This window comes from Triturus cristatus, chromosome 8 (assembly GCF_964204655.1).
Source record: "Triturus cristatus chromosome 8, aTriCri1.1, whole genome shotgun sequence".
In the NCBI taxonomy this organism is placed as follows: domain Eukaryota; kingdom Metazoa; phylum Chordata; class Amphibia; order Caudata; family Salamandridae; genus Triturus; species Triturus cristatus.
Window position 1 is genome coordinate 343,927,467 of NC_140591.1, and position 23,864 is coordinate 343,951,330.

General features: G+C 44.6%; 1 protein-coding gene across 1 annotated transcript in view; it reads left to right on the plus strand.

Moving 5' to 3' along the window:
- Window positions 1-23,864, plus strand: part of TEX26 (testis expressed 26) — a 171,295-nt gene that overhangs the window by 12,357 nt on the left and 135,074 nt on the right. Inside the window, exons 3-4 of the mRNA XM_085621664.1 lie at window positions 3,151-3,235; window positions 20,904-21,066. Coding sequence (XP_085477790.1) covers window positions 3,151-3,235; window positions 20,904-21,066 — 248 coding nt within the window. The remainder of the gene's footprint in view (window positions 1-3,150; window positions 3,236-20,903; window positions 21,067-23,864) is intronic.

A 23,864-nucleotide genomic window follows, 5' to 3' on the forward strand; every position in this document is an offset into this window, starting at 1 on the left:
CGCACTCTACTTGACCTGGGTCACATGGCGGCCCTCATCCTACTAGACCTCTCTGCAGCCTTCGACACCATCTTCCACCGCACTCTTACCGCCAGACTCCACGACGCCGGCATACAGGGAACCACCCTCGACTGGATCCGATTGTTCCTGACCAGCCTAATACAAAGAATCAGACTCCCGCCCTTCCTCTCCGAACCCACAGAGATCAGCTGCGGAGTACCCCAAGGATCACCGCTCAGCAACACGCTCTTTAACAACGCCATGGCTCCCCTCGCCGCCATCGTCAGACAGCATGGACTCTGCATACTATCCTAGGGCGAGGACACCCAGCTCATCTTCTCCCTCACAAAGAAGCCCAACACCACCAGACTCAGCTTCCAGAAAGGAAAGAAAGCCGACACATCCTGGATGAGCAGCAGCTGCCTGAAGCTCAATTGGAGAAGACAGAAGTCCTCGTCCTCGGACTAACCACATCTGCATGGGGCAACGCCTGGTGGCCCTCCGCCCTTGGCAACCCCCCCTACACCCACCGACCATGCCCTCAACCGCAGCATCATACTCGATTCCTCCCTCACCATGACCCAACAGATCAGCGTCGTCTCCTCCGTGTGCTTCAACACCCTCTGCGTCCTCCACACCTGAAAGCCTTCAGGAAGAGCCTCAAGACCTGGCTCTTCGAGTAAGACGGAGCTGCACAACAACCCCCCTCCCCCAAGCACTTTGAGACCCTCATGGGTAAGTAGCACGCTTCACAAATTCCTGATTGATTGTTTGATTTAAAAGTATAAGTTGAAGTTAATAATCCTTTACAACAGCTTCCCTCTTTCACTTTTTTTAGTCAAGCCAGGGTGTTACTAAAGGTCATGTTACTAAATCAACACATTTTGTAATATGTGTTAATAAAAGTGTCTTCTTTCTTCGATTTCATGTGTATTGTGTGCAGATTGACGAATGTAAAACCACAGCTGCATGATTGAATAAAGCATGATACTATGCAATGAAAGAGCATCTTCCTTGCTTCATTAGATCCAATAACCGACTTTCTTTAAACATAAATGATGTGCTGGAAGAAAAGGACCTCTGTAGTATACATTCTGCTGCTGAGTGGCCTGGACTTTTTCTGAGGGTGCGGCATCCCTACTTCCAGTGCCGGAGGTAGAGAAAGAAAGAGTGGTAATGAGAAAGATAAAAAAAAAAGAAAAATAGGTGGAATTGACTGAACAACACATACCTATCTGAAGTGTTAATTTTAGTCCAAAAGGTAAAAACCGTCCCCTGCTCAGGTTTTTCCAAATAGTGCCCTCCTTCTAAGAAAGGTAGTCCTGGTGGCAGGCCACTCTGCCGCACATTGGCAAGATGAAACCCTGACTGGCTTATGATGGCCCCTGTGCAGTTGCTGGAAAGGAGGCAGACTGTGGCTGCAGATGAATGATGAAGAAACCTCAGCAGGCAAGAGTACAGAGGAGAGACAAAGACTGAACAAGAACAATAGCAAAGTATGTGACTAGAAAACTGTTTCATGGGTAAGGTTAGCAGGCAAGAGATAAGAAGAATCAGCACTGTGTGTGGTTCTTTGCAGGGAATCACACAGAGCTGTAGACAGTTGGACTGGGACAAAAAACATGGGCCCGGGCACCAAAACAAAAGTGGCCCCTCATTCACGAACTAGATAGCTAAAAAGATGGCCCAAATTTGCACATCAGGCCTGTTTTAAATTTCTAAAGACACACTGTATGGGTATTTTGCAAAGTATGAGGGACCACATGCTTTAGTGTTTGCTACAGGCAATGTTTGTGGTAATATTAGTTTTTTTCTAGTGGCCAAGTTTTGGGGGCAGTGCCGAGTGAGTGGCAGGCAGTGGCACGAGAAGAAGTGTTTCGTACTGATATCAGTGTGCTTGACGGTTTGGCTGGCCATCCTAGGCTGGCCAAACCGTCATGCGCACTGAAGCTGTCCCCATCCTGGGTTGGAGACAGCAGGCACAGAATCCCAGTCTAACTGGGAGCGCAAAATCATGGCGCTCAGGCCAATCCTGACGTTGCCCCCAGCAGCATGAGATCAGAATCAGGATTGGCCAGCGGAGCCTGTGCCTGCAGAGGAGAGTAGCTTAGAAGAGCGCGATGCAGCAGGTAATGTGGCAGGTAAGTTGTTTTTTTTGTTTCTGTCGTCCGATCATTATAAAACTATGATAGTCTGTGACATTACCTAGTGAGTTGCTTTGTAGAAGCATTGTGTAATTTTTGGGATTTGCAAACTTGGCTGAATGACATGCTCTATCAGCTAGAACTAAGAGCTTTCCTTCTTCATTCCATCGTCTTCAGTAAGTATGCGAAAGACCAGTTCTCATTCCTGTGCTCCAGTGGGCCTTAGAGTATACCCTAAGCATGGGCAGCCTCCCTCGGCCCATCAAACATCAGTTTAAACAGTGAGCAATTTACTTTAACTCTATTTAATCAACAGAAAAAGAACCAGCTTAAAAAACAGAAATAGAATTTTGCACATTCTCTCTGCAAAATTGAATGCATAGGTGCTGGCAGACGAATCCCTTCAAACCTTTTGTTCAAACATTGCACTGAACCTTGGCAAAGACACCACAGTTAAGCTTTACTGGCAGAACAGAAAAAGTCAGAAACATATCACATTCCTTTAAATAGGAATATATTCTATTAGTCTCACGTATATAGTGTGTACCAGGCCCAGCAGCATTCCCTTAAAACTTTGTACAATATCACATATTGTTAGTTTTATGCTACTTCCCCACAATTTCACCTTACTGTAAATGGTTCCCATGGCCCACTGCTCACTGATTACCACCTGAATGACAATGAGATTGCTGTACACCTTTGAATCCCAGTACTTGCCTGCCATGCTCATTTATGTAGCGAAGATTATCGAATTTTCTTCTCCATGGTCTGTATCCCACATACCTTAACTATGTTGCACGACTATTTTGTTGTTTTATGTTTACTCTTGTAATACCCGCCCAAATTGTAAAGTGCTCTTTTACCCACCTGGATCGAGTTTGCGGTGTATAAAACTTTCAAATAAATAAATGTAGTGACCAATGTGAAATCAAATTGTTGACTGCTGTGTCACTTCTTTTGTATGGTAAAGATGTACTTACTGCTGAATTTCTCTACTTTACTTTAGAGTGCGATCCGTGCTGGAAACCTTATGAAACAACAGTGGCTCGGGAGTACACACCAAAGGCATGCCCGCTGGTCAATGGACTACGGTGAGTGCGCATGTGTGAAAAAAGATGCATAATAAGTGAAGGTGTTCAGATGGCTGTAAGCTTTTTTAAAATTGTTGTAGTTGTTCTTATTGTGGAATTCATGCACGAGTGAAGTTATTGGAAGTAGTGGAATTGGACCCTTGGATTCTTGTAGATGAGGACTGGGCCAAGGTATCTGGAGAAAAAAGGGTGTGTGGCGAATGCAGGAAAGTAGATGATCTTGTTTGTGAAAGAGTTGTCCATAAGGTAACAAAGGGACATGCTATATTGAGTGGCTGTAACTCTGCTAAGATAGCCAGTGTTACACGGACGATGCAGTTCCAACAGTGTGCCTCCTATTTCTTTCAGTCGCCAACCATTAAAGATTTCAAGACTTAGAAAGGAAGACAAAAAGTATGTGCTAAAGTGAATAACAGATTGTGCTGCACATCCAGGCCTCAATCCAAGATTCCAAGGCTTCATTTATTTCCCAGAAAATAGAATGTTCAGCTACTGTCAATGATCAAGTCAGACGCTTCCCATGTTGTTGAGAAATGTCAGATATAAGAGATAGGTGACATTTATATACAGGATTGCTGAGTCCAGGGCACATTCCTCTTCGCCAATATCTTCATAGGTCTTCAGGATGGTTTCCCTGCTATTTAGTTGTTTATATAGAACATCTACTTCAAGTATTTCAAAAAGTTGTGGGAACAATGACAAAATGAATGTCAAATGTTTTTCTTTTTCATACCACGGAACATAGCAGAGTCTTCAAAATCTTTTGTCAAAGGGAAAATTGGTAGAGAAGTAGTCAGACTCATAGGTCCTCTTTACGAGTGCCCTCTTAATTCTGATCAGGTAATTAGCAGCAGTTATTGGCCCAATCAGAATTTTGAGACCTTTGGGTACACCACAAATCTCTTTACTTTCACCTAGTAAGTTCTGAAAGTGGTCAAAATCTCTGTGTGGAAGTCCATGAAAAATAATGAATTACACGGGGAACTGGACCTGGAATTTTAACAAATCCTCGAGTAATTATTAATTTCTTAGTGACCCTGAGGGTCCAGCTCATAATGGGCTGGATTTTTGCCACTCCCAGATTTACCAGTAATCCACGAATCGGTAATTGTGGGGATGGAAAAATAGCAGCTCATTTTCCAGGCTATTTGTAATGAGAACTCCTGCCAAAGTTAGGGGGCAAAGGTTGAAAATAAAGTGGAATACATGGATTCTCAAATTTGCTAAAGCTTCCTTACAGGCCATGAGAAAGCCTTATTTTTAGAAAAGCTCAGGCAACAAGTGTCAATAAAAATCTATAGTCCTTAATTAAAGATTGGTAGATGGTCCTCCAAGGGGACATAGTAGGTTATAACCTCTGCTGCTCTGGTGGACTACCTCGTGCCATATTTAGAGACCCGGCTTGCCTGGCAGAGAGCTCTGTGCCTTCAGGGTAGAGGTCACTGAGCAAACTTCCTTGTTTTACAAAATCAAACATCCAAGATGGGAGTTTGTTTTTGCAACACAAAAAAATAATACCCTGACACCAACGCTCCGGCGAAGTAGGGGGTCCAAGAGGGACCATTGGTGGGAAAGAGGGAAAGAGGGAGAGAGGGAGAGAGGGATATCAAGCAGTGGCCCTATGAGGCCGGAATAACCCGACTAGGAGCGTAAGGCGACAGGGGCAGGGGTAATTAATACCTGTGGACGTTCCCAAAAATCTCCCTTTTCCTGATTTACTCACGCACAGTATTACAACATACTGAAGTAATATTATGCATAGGTAAATTTAGTTGTAAGCGCATATTACACCTTCATGAAGTCCTCCTCAAACCAGTCCTAAACTATGAAACTATGAGGATGCTCATTCCCCTGACAGCTGTACCACACTAAAACGCAGCTGCTTTTTATGTGAAATACACATAAATATATATATATATATATATATATATATAAAGTATGTTTTTCCTGTTTCTCACCACATGATGATCAATAATTCCTAACCCGGCTCCTCCTCGTGTTGTTTTTCCTGTCATGACAGAGTTAAAGTAAGCATGCTTTTCTTTTTTACTGCAGCAGTATAATTATGTTGTGTAATGTCTTTAATGCTACTGGTGCATTCACCACTTGGCCGAGTGAGCAGTGCCTGTCCAATCGCAGCCAGCCTGAAACACGCTTCCCATCCATGAGATGAGGTGGGGACAGAAAGCTTAATGTGTTTTGGATCGGGCCAGACGAGAGCTTCTGGCAGCCATCCAAGGCTCCTGCTGGTGTACCATGAGCACGCGTTGGGTGGGTTAGGCAGAGGGGTTATGAGGAAACAGGATCTCATAAGTTGAGATCTTGTTGCTTGGTAACCCTATCACAGGAAATGGATCACTGCTATTAGTGTGTTACTGATTTGCTGTTTGTAGAAATGGACACACAGAAGACAGTGTCCAAACTAAATATTTTATAGACCTCTGGTCGGGAGGAATCAAAGGAATTACTGCATTTCCAGGGGCTATTTGGAATCTTTCAACAAAGATGCTATGGACAATGGTTTGGCTGAGCCTCATTCAAAAAGGATGAGGATTGACTATAAGGATTACCAGGAGGTTGATTCTCGACGAAAATACATTCAACCACCTAAGTTCTGGGAGGTGTTAAAACATATTAGAGAATTACTGGGATTTGAGCCAACAACTCTGGATCTGCAAGAGTTTTTGCCCAGTAAACTACCACAAATATTGAATATCTGCCACCATATGACATCATCAAAGCCCTTATTGTGGAGGAGGGGATGGAAATTGATAAAGCTGCCATCCCATCAAATATAATGGAGTTTTCTTGTTGCCCTCTGAACCTGGTCTATAATGATATAAGCTACAATGTGTTCTGTGTCGTGCCACATTGTTTGCTGTCAAGAATATATCCCCAAATGTAAAAAGATCAATATGTGATCTAAAAAGTTCAGTAAACAATATACATAACATAAAGTGTGCGTACTCCTATACTTGACCAATGTTTGACACACATGTTAAACAGTCAATGAAAAACAACAAGCAACACATTCATTACTTAGATTGTATATTCAAAATCATATATCCAACTAATATACATGGTTTTCTTCATATATGGCTGTCACAAATACAAAAATAAATAAAACACAACGTGACTTAGTGAAAAAGTGACACAAGGTGCAAAAGATTTCTCACCAAGAGATATCTGCTGGAATGTTTTGAGGAGAATTTTCCAGACATTCCTAAAATTAATACTATCCTTCCATCTGGTGAACAAGATTCCATAACCAGAAACAGAAACAACAGGTACAAAACCAGTACAGAATCTATAAAACAAGCATTAAAAATCCCAAGACTCCCATTACTCCCACAAAATCTCAGTTGACACGTATCCAACCAAAGAAAACATTTTCAGAATTCCAAAACCCAGTCTCCCCTCTCAAACTTTCACTAAAATAAAAATAATTCAGTGCTCTATTGCAGAACACTTGAATAAAAACCAATGATCTAGCAAAATGGTCGACAATACATCATATTGGGGAACAACCTTTACAACGCAACTTTAACAACGCACTACCATTACAACAAAACTGTTACAACGCGAGTGCATTGACAACGCAGGACATTACAACGCAAGTCTTTACATCGACTTGCACTAGATGGCGTGCTAACATTAAAAATAGTGTAGTTTACTATCCCAACACCTTCCCTACTGTTACGTGGACTGGAGTTGGAATAGTAAATTACACTTTTTTAATGTTAGCACGCCATCTAGTGCAAGTCGATGTAAAGACTTGCGTCGTAATGTCCTGCGTTGTCAATGCACTCGCGTTGTAAAACTTTCGTTGTAACAGCATGCGTTGTAACAGCATGCGTTGTAACGTCATACATCCCATCATATTGCAGAAATTTACACATTTTATTCATGTCACTAAACAAGACGAGTCTCCTCACATTCAAACTGCTTTCCATAAAAGAAACAGCAAACTGATCAAAATTCTCAGCATTACTTGAACCCCCGCAAACATATGCCCCCCAAATATGTTCAAGAATATCCTCATAGCGGTGCGGAAAGGCAAATTAACTGGGACAAAAGGAACACACGAGAAACCCCACTATGGGAGGGAACGATACTACCATAAATTAACAAACTTCGGGGCTTTGGGCAGTGGCATACAAGTGGGATTTCTATGCTGGATGACCTCTTAGTGGGAGACCCCCTGATCTCATTTAGCTTTCTTGAACAAGAATATCAACTGACTAACACCCAGAGATATAATACCTCCAGTTAAAATAAGCATGGAATGCAGAAAAACTAGACCCTTCCAGCATTCCAGAATTCTCACCATTAGAGGGAAGACTACTACAAGAGGCAATACCAGAAAAAGCGGTCTCTCGGACATATAAAACCCTGATCAACAATATCCCAGAAAGACTGATAGCACTTACATTCAAATGGGAAACCACAACAGGATCCTTAGAAGACATTGACTGGGAGGCAGTGCTAATACACCCCAGAGAGGTAGCCATTAAGCTTCGATTACATCTGATTCAATTTAAAGATTCTTCACAGAGCGTATTTTGATAGGGCACACTTACACGCAATGGGGAGAGCAGAAACACCGAGTTGTCTTCAATGTAATACAGAAAGAGGCTCATTTATACACACACTCTGGACCTGTCACCGCATTATAAAATACTGGTCGCAGATCATAGCAGAGCTGAATAATGTACTAGAGACACAAGTACCCATGGACCCCAAATACATTTTACTGGCAATTTCCTCAGACATTGACCTCCCCTGCCCCAAACTCATATTATGCAACCTAGGTCTAATAGTCGCTAAAAGAGATATAGCCAAGAAATGGGGTTTCCAGGCCTTCCTACGATTGATGTTGGAAGGCAAGCGTGGATTTGCATATGGCTGCAGAAAAGGTAACCTACAAAGCTAGAGGGTGTCCCAAGAAATTTACCAAAATTTGGAGCGCATGGATGAGCTACTATGGGTTAGAAATGGAAGAGTTAGCAGAGGAGTCACACCCACGAACCATCAGAGAGCGGCCAGACGGGGTCGGGGAAACTCTCTCACTTTGATCGGTAGCTAGGAACCTCAGGTAATATGGAATTGCATGATGACAATCAAGTGGGCTATGATCTGTATGCATATCATCACTGTGTGACCTGAAAGCTTTTGAGTATATAAAGAGATATATCCTTTTGTATTGTACACCTCGAAGCGAAATAAATACCAATAAAAATATTTCAAAAATCCTCATAGCATCCTCTACAGCCAGACCATATATTAATGAATCACTGTCAGCAAGAGAATTCCCAGTAAGTAAAAAATATCCTACATCAAGCTAATACTTGAGAAGCATTAATTCGATCATGCTGATCTGACGAAATTACAGACTTTATCAAATGACCTTATCTGAGTAAACTGATTTAAAAACTAAAGCAACATTCACTCACATCTTGGAGAAACTCCTCGCAGACTATTAGGCAGGTTGTGGACTTGGAAGAGATACTGAGTCAATGTTCATGGCAATTGAAGGGGACCTCAAAAATATGACTGACTCCAATGAAAAACAGCCTTTACCATACAGGTATTACAACATAAGGTGTTTACCATGCATCTATTAACACGAAATGCCTTTACCACACATTTTTTACCACGCATAGGCCTTTACTACACATGCCTTTACAAAGAAATGGTAAGTACTTCAACCAGGAAGTGTTGGCAGCCATCTTGGGACTCGGCTTCAGCAGAGTCCCACACACAATTATAAAAATAAAGAAACGGGGGCAGAATAGGAATACCTTGACCGCCTAGGTGTGGTAGTGGGGCACTGGGGTTTAAAAACATCCACAAATTAGCTGCAAATATTCTTTTAAAGGAAGCGCGGTCTCACAGGCTTCTTTTTCTTACAGCTCCCAGGTGGGCCAGGTCGAGGGGGCATGATGGCTCATGGTATATGTTCACCAAACAGAAATACACTATTACAAACTCTGGCACTTGGGGCCCAAATTGAGTTGTCTACTTTTCCCGCCTGCCTGCAGCATATTTATCCACATTAACAGGTGGGCAGACTGGATCTCACAGGCTCTGCTTGTCACTTCCGAGTGATCACCGGTCCCTGAGGGGTGGGACATACTGTGGTTTGTGCTAGACCCCATTCCTTGATGACTTTTTCTAAAATATAGGGCGAACATGGCATAATTGCATTGTACTACACATTCCTTTAATGCATGGGGAGACATTAAGTGATTCGCAACGTGTAGAGCTGAGGCCATGATTCAACTTGGCTCCCCAGTTCTGAGGTCAGTAGGTCTAGCCACCACCAGGCCATGACTACTTGTCAGTGTGTTTCCTCCTCTGATTGGAGTCTAGGCAAGACGTGGGTCCTGCCTTCCTGTCTGAGTGAGACCCCCTTCCTCAGATAAGTGCATTTCGATTCCAATGTTATGCTCATTTGTATTACTCTAGGCTGGGTGTGTCTTATCTGTGGGAGCTCAAGCCTGAGGGACACATGGGGCAGGTACCTCATCCTGTACTTAGTTCTCGGCTCAGCCGAGCATAAATAATGCTGAATCTTTGAGGGTTACCTGCCCCAGACAAGGTGAGAATGATCGACAGGAGATCCCTAACCTCACTGTTAGATTGAGGCACTTGTCTCAGCCTTGCTGAGCCCCCACCACTTGAACTATGCCGCTTTCCTCAACCCAGTCTACCACTGTCCTGTCCATTGACTGAAAAGCCAAGTGGGCTTGGTTAAAAGAAGGGGGCAGAGCCTTGAACTCTTGAGTGTAGAAAGGGCACACCCGAGGGATGAGACTGCACACATAGACAAAGTTAAACCGAGATTCAATACATGTACAGACACGCAGTGGTGCACACTTAGAAACCCAAATAAGGAGAGATAGAAGCACAGAAATACTAACAAAAACAGATACAACAATACAGTGATACACAGGTAGAAAGAGACAGAGGGGTGCAAAACACAGTGTAAAGAGAAACAGAGCTACAGAAATACAAAATACTTGGATAAATAAAATAAATGTAACAAAACAGAAGCACAGTTACAACACAAGTACAGAGAAACAGAAATACTAAATACATATACATATGTAAAACAGACAGATATATATTCAGAGCTATAGAGACACAAGCGGATACATACAAGGATGAGGGAATATTTATATACATGAAGACACACAGCTGAACAGATAGCATGATATATGTCATCAAGCCAATCACGGTGCAGCAAGTCACTTTTGAAAACAGCCATCCTCATTTGCTGCATTAAGTCATCCTTATCAAACTGAACAAACGATCTCAAAAAGAAGGATAAATTCACTGTATTGTCCTCGTTATTTAATCAGAGCATTTGACCATTTTCATTCTACAACTGTGTTTATTACTTTGACAAGAAAGGTATATGCCTCCTCCAATTAGGATATTTAAACCTAGTAAAGATATAAACTGCTTTGGTGCCTTGTTCCATGTCCTTTATAGTAGTAAGATCACGAACAGCTTGAGAAATATGCAAGGTCTAGGTCCTTGTGAGACTGACCAGAGTTGTGCTAAACTGGTGTAGCATTCTTGTCATACTATTGAGTTCTGAATACTTTGCTCAAAAGAAGGTCACTTTGGGTTTCTCAGTTTAGTCAATCCTTCTTTTCCTGAGTTCGAATAAACAATTCTCTATGTTGTGACTTAAGGTCTAGGGACTGATTCCTCATTCGCCTTTCACTAGACAGAAGGGAATTCAGACTGTGCGACTGAAAATCAGCTCAATGGCACTCAAGCATTCCCCTGCTCGGGTACAGGTTACAGGGATGTTATAGTTAGGAAATAACATCAGAAAACCTTGGAAATTTACTGAAAAAACAAAGGTTACAGGGATGTTATAGCTAGGAAATAGAATTTAAAAAAACATAGAAATTCACTGGAAAAACAAAGGTTACTGGAACGTTATATTTAAGCTCAGATATCACTCGTATTAAACCAGTGAAATTCAGCAACTATAGTTTCGTGAGCTAACTATAACTTACGTCCCCGCAATGCACTGCTTACGACCTCACATATAGCAATCCTCATGATATTTTCAGTGACATCACTGATGACATCTCAAATGACATTACTGATGACAGCATGGAAGAGGTGTGGCGCAGCAGCCAGGGTGCCTGACTCCGGACCACAGGGTTCACTGTTCGATCCCCAGCGGCAGGTTAGCCCAGCACCATGTGACTTAGGGTAATAGCTCGCTTAATCTTCCTGACGGCCCCCAGCGCCGGGACACCTCTCCGGAGGTAGCTGTGCGTTTTACAAATGCTGGTATTTATTTATTTATCATCTACAGAACCACTCCCATACCTACTCACACCCCATGCAACCTCTCATATGCCCACTCACACACGCACACAACCACTCACATACTCATTCACAGACCCATACAAGTACTTTACACAACCACTCACCCATAGAGCCACTCACACACCCACTCACTCACCCACTCATAGAGCCTGATCATACAACCAGTCACTCACACAGAAGCCACTCACACAGCCACACACTCACCCATACAGCTACTTGCACACCCAGTTTTACACCTATACAGCCACTCACACACCCATACAGGTTCTCAGCAGAGCCACTCACGCACCCATACAACCACTCACACAACCACTTAAATACCCATTATCACATCCAAGCAACCACCCTCACAGCCACTCATTCATCCATACAGCCATTTCTACAGACACTCAGGGGCATATTTCCAAGGAGTTAACGCCATCAGAACGGCTCTTTTTCTGACTTACTTACAAGGCGTTGTGGCTTAAAGCCATCTTGTAAATAATGCCCCTATTCACGCAGACATTGGCGTGAAAGGTGTGTGAAATGGGTGTTGCAGTGGCCATCCTGTCCCAACACCCATTGCTTTTTGACATTGACCCATATTTACAAGGTATAGGGCAGCACCAAAAATATCGCCAGGGTATAACTGGTCTTAAGCAGGCGATACGAGGAGAAATGTTTTATTTCTCCTTGTATTTTGCTCTTTCCATGTGTGCTGCATTTCTCAGCACACATAGAAACACAAAATTGCCAGTAAAGATTGTTTATGTGCAGGAATGTGTCCCTTCCTGCACATAAACAATCACCCCTGCAGCGTAGGCACCTTTGCAGCATAATTTCTAATTTCTAATTTAAAACATTTATAAAGCGCAGCGTGCACCGAACGGTTTCTTGGCGCTAGTGGAGGGGATTGGCTACAGAGACAGAAGGGAGCCCGGGATTGGGCCGGAGAGGGGGTTAACACAGGAAATGCCTGATTAAAAAGAAACGTTTTTAGATCCTTACGGAAGGATAGATAGTGGGTAGACGCACGTAGGTGGTCTGGAAGGGAGTTCCAGAAAGTGGGGGCCTAGGTGGAAAAGTTGGACCCACCCCACTTTTTGCGTCTGAAGCGTGGGATTTGGAGAAGGGACTTGGAAGAGGAACGAAGTTGTCTAGAGGGAACGTATTCTGTTATTAGTGAGGAGATGAAAGCAGGTGCGGTGCCTTGACGATCCTGGAAAACCATGCAGGCGGTTTTGAACAGAGAACGTTCCTTTATCGGGAGCCAATGAAGCTCCCTGAGGAGGGGTGTGGAGTGGTGGTAGCGTGGGAGACCAAAAACCAGTCGGGCGGCTTGGTTTTGGACCACCTGTAGCCTCCTTAGGCTGTATGCTGGTATGCCGTTGTAGAGGGCGTTGGCGTAGTCCAGTCGTGATATGACTAGAGCGGCCATGATCATTTTGAGTGTCTGGGGGGAGAAGAAGCGAGCGACAGTGCGGATAGTTCGGAGAGTGAGGAAGCAGGAGGAGACTACGGAGCTGATTTGAGAGTGGAGGGTAAGCTGATTATTCATTTTAACCCCCAGAGTTTTGACCGTGGTAGAAGGAGTGGTGGCAGGACCAAGGGTAGGGGGCTAGAAGAGAGAATTCCAGGGACTGGAAGAACCTCCGGTAAGAACCAACTCGGTTTTGTCCGGATTCAACTTGAGATGGTTATGGTTCATCCAGTCCCTGATAAATGTCATGGTGTACTGGAAGCTGGAAACAGAGAGGGGAGAAGAGGATAGATCAAAGATGAGCTGGAGGTCATCCGCGTAGTTAAACACGGTGACCTCCAGCTGTTGAAGAGCGAAGATGAGGGGGAAGATGTAGAGATTGAATAGTAGGGGGGACAAGGAAGAACCCTGGGGGACACCACACGTGACGGGGAGTGGGATGGTTGTAAAATCTCCGAGCCGGACCGCCTGAGTGCGGTCCCTCAGGAAGGAGGAAAGCCACACCAGGGCTGCTCCCTCAATTCCAGCCGCCTTGACACGGGACAGTAAGATGGTGTGGTCTACCGTGTCAAATGCGGCCGAGAGATCGAGGAGTACCAGGGCCTGGTGTTTGTTATAATCCATACCCTTCCTGAGGTTGTCCAGGACTGATACCACGACTGATTCAGTCGAGTGCCTAGGTCGAAAGCCAGCCTGGCGGGAAGCCAATCCCCCATTGGCCTCTACATGGGTGCTGAGTACCGTGGTGACATAACGTTCCAGCACCTTGCCCAAGTAGGGCAGCAGGGAGATGGGGCGGTAGTTGGCTGAGATGGATGGGTCAGCGCCAGGTTTTTTTAGGATGGGCACTATGGTGGCTGATTTGAGCGTAGGGGTCACTACTCCCTGCGCTAGGGAGCTGTTAAGAAAGGTAATGGGGGGTTCAGGACAAGAGGAGTAGATTCGTTGGAGAATTCGCGCCGGACAGATGTCTGCCGGAGAGCCTGACTTTACTTTGGGGAGTAAGTCTAGGAATACCTCTTCAGTGATGGGGGGGATAGAGGTGAGAAGGTTTTGAACAGTAGGAGGAGAGGGGTCGACATAGGCTGATGAGGGGGGGGATGTTGGCTTTGATGGTAGCGATCTTATCGAGGAAGTAAGTGTTTAGTTGATTACAAAGGGGCTGGGATGGGGGGATTTGAGGTGAAGCCTTGTCGGAGTAGGCCAAGTCCTGCACTATGCTGAAGATCTCCCTAGGTTTGTTTTCGGCAGACATTATTTTGGTTGAGAAATAGGAGGTTTTGGCGGAAATGATTGCGATCTTATAGTCGGCGAGTGATTTCAGATAAAGGGATTTGAGTGAGGGACAATAATTTTTCCTCCAGTGCCTTTCTGCCTGTCGAGCGGACAGCTTTAGTTCTTTTAGGTGGTCATTAAACCACCTGTTAGACTCCTTTGGTCGCCGGACGGAGATGCGGCGCAGGGGAGCCTGAGTCACAACCTCTAGCCAACCAGGTATTGATAGTGTTGGCTTGGGAGTCGGACGAGAGATCGGAGAGGGACGGGGTAGAATTCTGAAGGTGAGACATAAGAGTGGGAAAGTCAACTCTATTCCAATTCCGCGCCCAGGTGTTTTTAGCGTGGGGGACTTTGGATATCGGGTTGAGAGAGACGGAGAAGGAAATAAGGGCATGGTCGGACCAGGGACAGGGGGAGACCGTCACCGGGGAAACTGGAAGATTAAGAGACCAGACCTGGTCAAGAGTGTGACCGTGAGAGTGAGTGGGGACAGAGATGTGTGGTATTAAATTTAAAGATGTGAGAGTCTCTGTGAATTCTTTCGAGGCTGTACACTCAGAAGGGTCCGAGGGCCAGTAGTTGAAATCCCCTAATACCAAGACCGAGGCATAATTGACCACCATGTTGGCCAAAAGGTCTTGAAAAGCCGGCAAGAATAGGGGCAAAGACTGGGGAGGACGGTACATAAGGAGACAGGTGATAGGAGGGGAGAGGGTGAGGGAACGAACAGTGAGGAATTCAGTGGAGGAGATGGGGGGAGAGGGGATGGGTTGAAAATTTAGTTCCGACCGAACAATAATCGCCACTCCACCGCCAACCCTACCTGCTGGGCGGTCAGCGCGTAAGGCCACATAGGAGGGGGGGAGGGTAGCCAAGAGAACAGGCAGGGAAGAGTCACAGAACCAGGTTTCGGTCAAGAGCAGTAAGTCAGGCTTTTCAGAATCAAGCAAGACAAAGAGCTCATGATGGTGCTTGACCGCAGACCTGGTGTTAAGCAAGAGGATGGATAGTGACGGGGTGGGAGGGGAAGGGCCGGGTGGGAGAGGGCATTGCGGGAAACAGACGGGCGGAGAGAACGGCAGAGTAGGAGTGGGAGAGGGTGCAATCCCTAGAGAAGTAATATGCCTGCGGACAGAGTCCGAGAGTGGCAAGTGGCCCTGGAGGGTGATAAGCTCCTCAGAGGAGTAGGAGATAAAATTGGCATGGAGTCGTGCCCCTAGCCCCGTCCGGCCGCGGACGGGCGCAGACGGGCTTGCCTTAGGCGCGCCTTCGGCGCGCAAACGTCGCGCCCGCTGCGCTCGTCCGCTGCGCTTCCTACCAAGACACATGCTTTATGCCGATGGGTCGGGGGGTTGGAGGGGGTGTGGCCAGCCGAGGGGGCGTGTCTCGCCTCGCCCTCGGGAATGGCGGCCGAAGGAAGGGAGTCGTTGCAGCGAGTAGCGCTGTTTCTGAGAAGCCAAATGTTCAGGTAGGTGGGGGTAACAGTTAAAAAACACAGTATCACATCACAATGATTTTAAAAGTAATTAGTCCCCGCTCCCGGCTTTTCGCCTCTGGAGCCAATCGTGAATGCAGCGCCTAGCGTTGGCGCGCTCTATTTGTATGTTTGGCGGGGGGGCGTGGCCAGCCGAGGGGGCGTGTCTCGCCTCGCCCTCGGGAATGGCGGCCGAAGGAAGGGAGTCGTTGCAGCGAGTAGCGCTGTTTCTGAGAAGCCAAATGTTCAGGTAGGTGGGGGTAACAGTTAAAAAACACAGTATCACATCACAATGATTTTAAAAGTAATTAGTCCCCGCTCCCGGCTTTTCGCCTCAGGAGCCAATCGTGAATGCAGCGGGGGGTCGTGGCCAGCCGAGGGGGCGTGTCTCGCCTCGCCCTCGGGAATGGCGGCCGAAGGAAGGGCATTCGCATGGCGCAAGAGTGCCTGCGCTGGCACTAGGCAGCTTCTTTAGGGCCAGTGCATTCTTGTAAATATGGGGCATCCCTACTTTTTTAAACTGATGGAGTGCGGCGTTACCAATTTCACTTTAACACCCCGCTCTGCCAGTTTCTAGTAATTATACCCCTCACTCTTTCATACAGCCGCTCACATACTAATTCACTTAACCAAACACTCACTCAAACAGCCACTCACTCACCTATACAGCCACTTACACACCCAGTCACTCACTCATGCAGCCATTCAGACACCCATTCACTCAACCATACAGTCTCAGACATACCCACTCACCCACCCATACAGCCACTCACACGCCCATTCACTCACCATTACAGCCACTCACACAGCCACTAAGTCACCATCACAGCTACTCAGAAGCCCACTTATACACCCATACAGCCACTGACACACCCATTCCCACACCTGTTCAGTCACTCAGACACCCATTCACAGATGGATACACACAGTCACACAGCTACTCACATAAACTTTTTAAAAAAGGATTAATTCGTTAGTAGTACATAAAGTATACTAATTTAACTTTTGTGGTACCTTAGTATATACATTTAACAAAAAATATTTAGAAAACACTCACAATCACTGGATGGTGTCATAAGTGATTTCATTTGAGATGTCATCAGTGATGTCACTGACCATGTCATGAGTGATGTAATATATGAGGTCATAAGCAGTGCATTTCTGGAGCACAGCTCAGATAACTATAACTGCTGAATTTCACTGGTTTTGTACAAGCCAAATTATAGTCTAACTATAACGTCCTTGTAACCTTTGGTTTTTTCAGTGAATACATATATGTATCTATAAATATATATATAAGGAATTAGGGTAAGAGTATTTTTTAGGGTTTATGGGTGGGTAAGGGCATAGGGTGATATGGGTAATTTAAGGGTTTAGGGGAGGGTAAGGTAATTGGGTGGCATAGCTGTTTTTAGGGTTTAGGGGTTGCTGAGGGAATTGCGTGATAAGGGTGTTTTTAGGATTTAGGGGCGGGTAAGGGACTAGGGTGGTAAGGGTGTTTTTTAGGGTTGAGTGGTGGGTAAGGGAATAGGGTGGTAAGGGTAATTTGAGGGCTAATGGGTGAGTAAGGGAATAGGGTGGTAAGGGTGTTTTTAAGGCTTAGGGTTGGGTAGGGAATTGGGTGGTAAGTGTCATTTTATTATTAAGGGGTGAGTAATAGAATTGCGTGGTAAGAGTGTTTTAGGATTTAGGGGTGGGTAAGGATATTGAGTGGTGGGGGTAATTTTAGGGTTTAGGGGTGGCTAAGGGAATTGGGTTGTGAAGGTGTTTTTAGGGTTTCGGGTAGGTAAGGGAATTTGGTGGTAAGGGTGTTTTTAGAGTTTAGGGGGTGTAAGCGAATTAGGTGGTAAGAGTCTTTTTAGGGTTTAGGGGTGGGTAAGGGAATAGGGTGATAAGTATGATTTTATGCTTATGGGGTGGGTAAGGGAATAGGATGATAAAGGTGTGTATAGGGTGGGTAAGGGAATTAGATGGTAAGGGTGATTTTAGGTTTTAGGGGTGGGTAAGGGAATAGAGTGGTAAGGGTGTTTTTATGGTTTAGGGGTGGGTACGGGAATTGGGTGGTAAAGGTGTTTTAGGGTTTAGGGTCAGGCAACGGAATTTGGTTGAAATTATGTTTTTAGGGTTTAGAGGTGGGTAAGGGCATTGGTTGGCAAGTTTGATTTTAAGGGTGGGTAAGGGAAATGGGTGGTAAAGGTGTTTTAGGGTTTAGGGTCAGGTAACGGAATTTGGTTGAAATTATGTTTTTAGGGTTTGGAGGTGGGTAAGGGCATTGATTGGCAAGTTTGATTTTAAGGGTGGGTAAGGGAAATGGGGGGTAAAGGTGGTTTTATGGTTTAGGTGTGGGTATAGAAATTGGGTGGTAAGGGTGATTTTAGGGTTTGGCTGGGTGAGGGAATAGGGTGGTAAGGGTGATTTTTTTTGGTTTAGGGGTGGGTGAGGGAATAAGGCAGCAAGTTTGTCTTTAGAATTTAGGGTGGGTAAGGGAATTTGTTGGTAAGGTTGATTTTAGGGTTTGGCGTGGGTATGGGAAACGGGAGGTAAGGGTATTTTTAGGGCTTAGGGATGGGTAAGGAAACTGGGTGGTAAGGGTGTTTTTACAGTTTAGGGGTGGGGAAGGGAATTGGGTGGTAAATTCATTTTTAGGGTTTAGGGGCAGTCAAGGGAATTGGGTGGAAATTATGTTCTTGGGGTGGGTAAGGCTGTTTTTAGGGTTTACATGTGGGTATGGGTGTAGGGTGTTAAGGTTTTTTAGGGTTACAGGGTGGATAGTGTTATTGGGTGGTAAGGATGTTTTTTAGGGTTAGGGTTGGGTAAGGGTATAGGGTGGTAAGGGTGTTATTAGTGTTTAAGTGTGGCCAAGGGAATTGGGTTGCAAGATTACAAAAGAAGGGGTGGGGCTGGAAGGAGTTGCCCCAAAAATAAAATATTTTGTTGAATAATTAAAAATGAATTGGTGGGTTTGTGGTGGTTCCTACCCAAATAAAAAAACAAGCACTATACACACAAACACACACACACTTACACTTTTATACCTACCTTGTGTTGTAAAGGCATGCGCGGTTAAGGCATATATGTGGTAAAGGTTTACATGGTAAAGGCAATGTGTGGTAACGGCATTGCGTTGTAATTGGTGTATGGTAAATGCATGCATTGTAAATGTATGGATGATAACCACTCCAATAGCATTGCTGCATTCCTCCTACACGACTACTCAGCAGCATTTGACACTGTGGATCAACAAATTCTTCAAAGATTAAATAGTTGAGCATGTCACACGACACCCATGAAATCAATGAAGTTCTGCCTCATCAAAAGAGCACACATTCTGACTTTCTTTCCATGCCTATCAGCACCATTCTCTCAAGGGGTAGGAATGCCCTAAATCTCAACCATTACCTATCTCCTCTTCACTGTATACCTGTCTCAACTGTTTGATCTTGTCAGATGATAACCAGATTATTCTAAAACTGTAAAATCCATCAGACCATAAGACACCTGGACTCCCAGAATGCATACAGGTAATGTATGACTGGATGCTACAAATCATTTAAACTCAACCCCTCAAAACTGGGATCCTCACTTTTGGGATGTGAGATTTCACCTTTCCCCTGCTAACTGAAGTAAAGAATGTGGGTATGATTATGGATTCTACACTATAACTCTCAACTCACAAAAATACAACAAATGCTTTCCACCTTACAAGAATATTAAAATATATCTTCATTTACCTGGATTATTTCCATACGGTTCGGACCTTAACAGCCAAGTGCCGTCCTGCTTTGACTATGTAATTGAAATCTGCTTTGAGTTCATGGAGCATCTAAACAGCAAACTTCAACAAATTCAAAATGTTGCTGTCAGGCAAGTTCCTAGCATGAACTGATGTGATCATATCCAACCTACCCTGTCACAAGATGATTCTCTTCCAAAGCTCTCAGCATCACCCATCAGGCAATCTATATTGCTGGGCAAATTTTTCGAAAGTTCAGATTTACGCTAAACACCCAAAAGAGGAATCTTAGATCAAAAATGGCACTGATTCTGATCATCCACCTTACAGAAGACACCACATTTGTGACAGCATCTTTTCAATATCAATCTGCAAGCTATGGAACACTTTACATAAGAAAGTAAAGACATTCGCCATCCACCTAGAACACAGAAAACAAAAATGTTTTTCTCAAAATATATTTTGACTCACTCAGAGTCTATGTGTTTTCAGGGGAAATGTTGCTTCTTGCTAGATACATTAAAGTGCCACCTTGATGACTTTAGGGTGTCCCAGTGGGTTTGGATTTACATCAATGGTGGGTGGACTCCATCCTAGTGGAGCGATCATGTTTTACCACCAGGTGCTGTCAATATAGTGTCTACCTTACGGACCATTCCAAAGCCCCTCATTGAAAATGTCTTCTTATGGCAGAAATGTAGGTAACTGCATATGTGGCTGTGTCTTTCTTACACTATCTGTAAAATCCATGTTTATGCTCAGTAATGCTTAGATGCACCGTATTCCTTCATGCTTTCAAGTCAAATGTACTGCTTCCAGTTGACCCCCATATAGACCAAACTACAATCTATATTATTTCAAGAAAACACTTGAATAGTGCACAAGAACCCTTATGCTCATCAGAGCACACCACGGCCTTGTCAGGTGCTCACAGTACAATATAAATGATACATATTAAGTAGCTTGACAAACCATAAAGCCCTTTGGGTCTCACAAGCGGTATCCAAATGCAAATAATGTCCATTTTGAATGCTCACTGGTTCTATTCCCTTACCTCATCCCCTTCTAACCCATGGCTGCAGTGAAGCATCGGCAATTGTTTTCTAAATTTGTTAAGGGTCTAGATTAAGCCATGTGAACCATTCCCATGGAAATGTCTTTGTTTGATACCAAGGTACCCATTTAAACTGCTAAAAAGTTTTGTCAACTAATACAGCTAAAGTATTACAAATGCCTTTTCAGGAAAATCATTGTTACCATTATAGGTAAGTAAACTTTTCATCTGCAGCTGTAAAAAATGTTTTAGTTTGATTGGTATTTCAAGACGCTTCCACAATTGTTGATTCCCCATTTTGTGGTTTTGTAGTCCCAGGTCAACCAAAGGCTATAGATTTCCATATAAACTTGGTGACCCAATCGGATGCACTCTATACAGTGAAGAATTCCAATGGAAACCCTGTTGTAAACCTGATCCAATAAGGGCAGCAACATCTTCTGGAGTTAGGAACAACAAACCTATTCCAAGCAAAGTAAGGACAAATTAAAAAAGTATACTTCATTTAGTCACTTATGCAAAAATTGTATGTAGGAAAAAATCTAACAATAATTTCATAGCTCCAGGTACCTTTTTACCCATTGTTCACTTTTGTAAAAATAGTTTTGGAAAAAACAAAACAATTCATTACTGTTTGTAGAACTAAATTAATCAAGCAATATTTTATTTGTACGGAATTAACTTTGAGGGGACCATTGTTTTGTGAAAGATGACCTACATCAACCACTGTGTGGGTTCAATCCTTCACATGACTAAGGGATTCCTCCACCTTTTGGCATGAGGGGGACTGTTTGTGTTTTAACATCGTTGTGTGACCCTGTGTGTTAGAGTTGTAAGCTCTTATGTTTTTACTTTAATTTTGTGTTTAGTCATTCCGACCTTTGCATAGAAATGTTAAAAACACTCAATATAGATTGTAATTGGGGGGGGAATGGGTAATGGCCAGGGGAGAGCGTTTGAGGCAAAGGGGATCGAATGCATCTGAACTCTGAGGTTTAAGGGAGGAGTTGAGGCAATTACACCTGATTGTGGTGGCTATTGAACCCCATAGAGTGATAAATTTAGATTTAGTTCTTCTGGCATTTAATGGTTTGAGTTTTCTTTTAGAATGGTCCAAAGGAACAGTATAGACTAGAGATGCCTGTGGTACTGTGTGCATGTGACACTGAGGGGATAGAGCACCTCAAGCAGTGCGCATTATAGTTCATGACTATCAGCTCTTGCCCTTTCGCCTGTGCTGGCTTCCTTGGACTGATGGTTAATGACAGGTGATGGAAGAATAGGCATGGGAGTTTCCATCCTTGGGGTTGGGGTGGGGTGAAGCTTATCATGGTCTGGATTTCTTGTCCCAGATTTCTTGTCTTGCTTGACCTGTGATCTTGCATGGCCCCTTCTTTAAAAAGTGTGCCCCCCTGGATTCTTAATCACATGTGTGGCTACCAGAGAGATTTAGGATTTTCTAATCTTCCTTGCTACATTGTGAAATGCTGCAACTTTCTGTGGAATTTCCATTTGATCGTCTCCCAGGAGTCATGTCAGGGTGTCTTTTGGTCTTCCATGTGCATTTGCCTTATCAAGTTCTCTAGGTAGGTGTTCCTGCATTCGCTTACAAAGAAGATGTGGGCAATGTTGTTCACTGTGTTCACCTTGCAGAGTAAGTGTGGGTGTGAATTATTGTGCCATCTGTAGCTTTTCTCCTCCTGGGAGTCCAAAATCGTCAGTCTTGCTAGCTCAAAACGTCTGCACTCCTCCCTGTCTTGCAGATCAGTCAGGTATGGCTGCAGTTGTAGATAGGTTTAATTGATCCCATCCCTGGTATGTTTCTTCCCTTCGGCCTTTTCTTGGCATTCCTGTTGGTTAAGTTTTAAGTATGTTTTTTTCAGTAAGGCATTGTGAGACTGTTGGAAATACTCCACTCCCACACCGGAAAGGGTGGTGGTAACGGGGTCTTTCCAGACATACACAGTGGTAGCTTGGCTCGAGTGGTCAGGAATCAGGCACCGTGCTAAGCATACGACATACCCATACAATAACCATGCGTGCATCCGTTCCAAAAACGACTCTACACCGTAAAAATTATGAAAATATCTCTGTTTATCTTCTTTTTCTCTTAGTTGCTGATTAAATAAATAATAACACAATCACAATATACAAGGCTTTTTAAATAGTGCAGGTCAAATAAATACTGTCTTAATGATTCAATAAATAGGGGTGATCATAAATAATTAAGGCATAAATATAAGTGCAATACATACAGGCAATTAAATATTCTGAGGCAATAAATACTGCAAACCAATAAATATTGTGCGACAATAAATACTGTGGAACAATAAATACAGTGAAGCAATAAATAAGTTAAATACAATAAATACAGTGCTCTCAATAAATAATTAAAAGCTGACAGTGACACTTATAGAATCAGATCACATTTGAGATTACTATGGGCTGATTTGGCCCAGGCACAGCTTGTGGTTAGGTGGATGGCTTGAGGGTGTCTGCTCCCTAGCTTGGTCAAGGCTGAGGCCTAAACTGAGGTAGATCAAGGGGGGAATACTAGAGACCTGGCTCTCTCACTCTACACAACCCCTCTGAATTAGTCTCAGCTCACCCCTGGCACAGTCAATCTGGTTCCAGCACCTCTCTAACCCCTAGAGTAGTCTCTTAGGATTCCACAGGGCCTTAGGCGCCCTCTATTCCACTTACTGCCCTTTTTCTGAAGCTCCAACGCCGCTGGAGTCGTGTCGACGCCGTGAGGCGGTTCCGGTTCGATGTCGGCGGCCTCGGCACAATGTCAGTTCTTGACGACGCCGGTAGGCGGTTCCGGTTCGATGTCGGCGGCCTCGGCTCGATCTCGACCTCCGATTCGATGGTGTCGGGCAGTCTTGGCTCGATGTCGACTTCGGGCGGCTCCGGTCCGATGGCGACCTCAGGTTCGATGACGTCGGCCGGCCTTGGCTCGATGTCGACTTCCGGCGGCTCCGGAGTGCGATCCCCACTCCCGACCTCCGGTGCTCCTCTCCTCAGGTTCCGGCGACTCCGGAGTGCGACCTCACTCCCGACCTCCGGTGCTCCTCTCCTCAGGTTCCGGCGACTCCGGAGTGCGACCTCCACTCCCGACCTCCGGCACGCTTCACCTCGGTCTCCGGCGACTCCGGAGGGTGGACTTCACTCCCCCGTCGACGCCGCTCACTCGACCTCGGGTGACTTCCTCCTCGACCTCTGGTACTTCTACGACCTCCGTCGGCGCCCTCTCTCGACCTCTGGCGGCTCCGG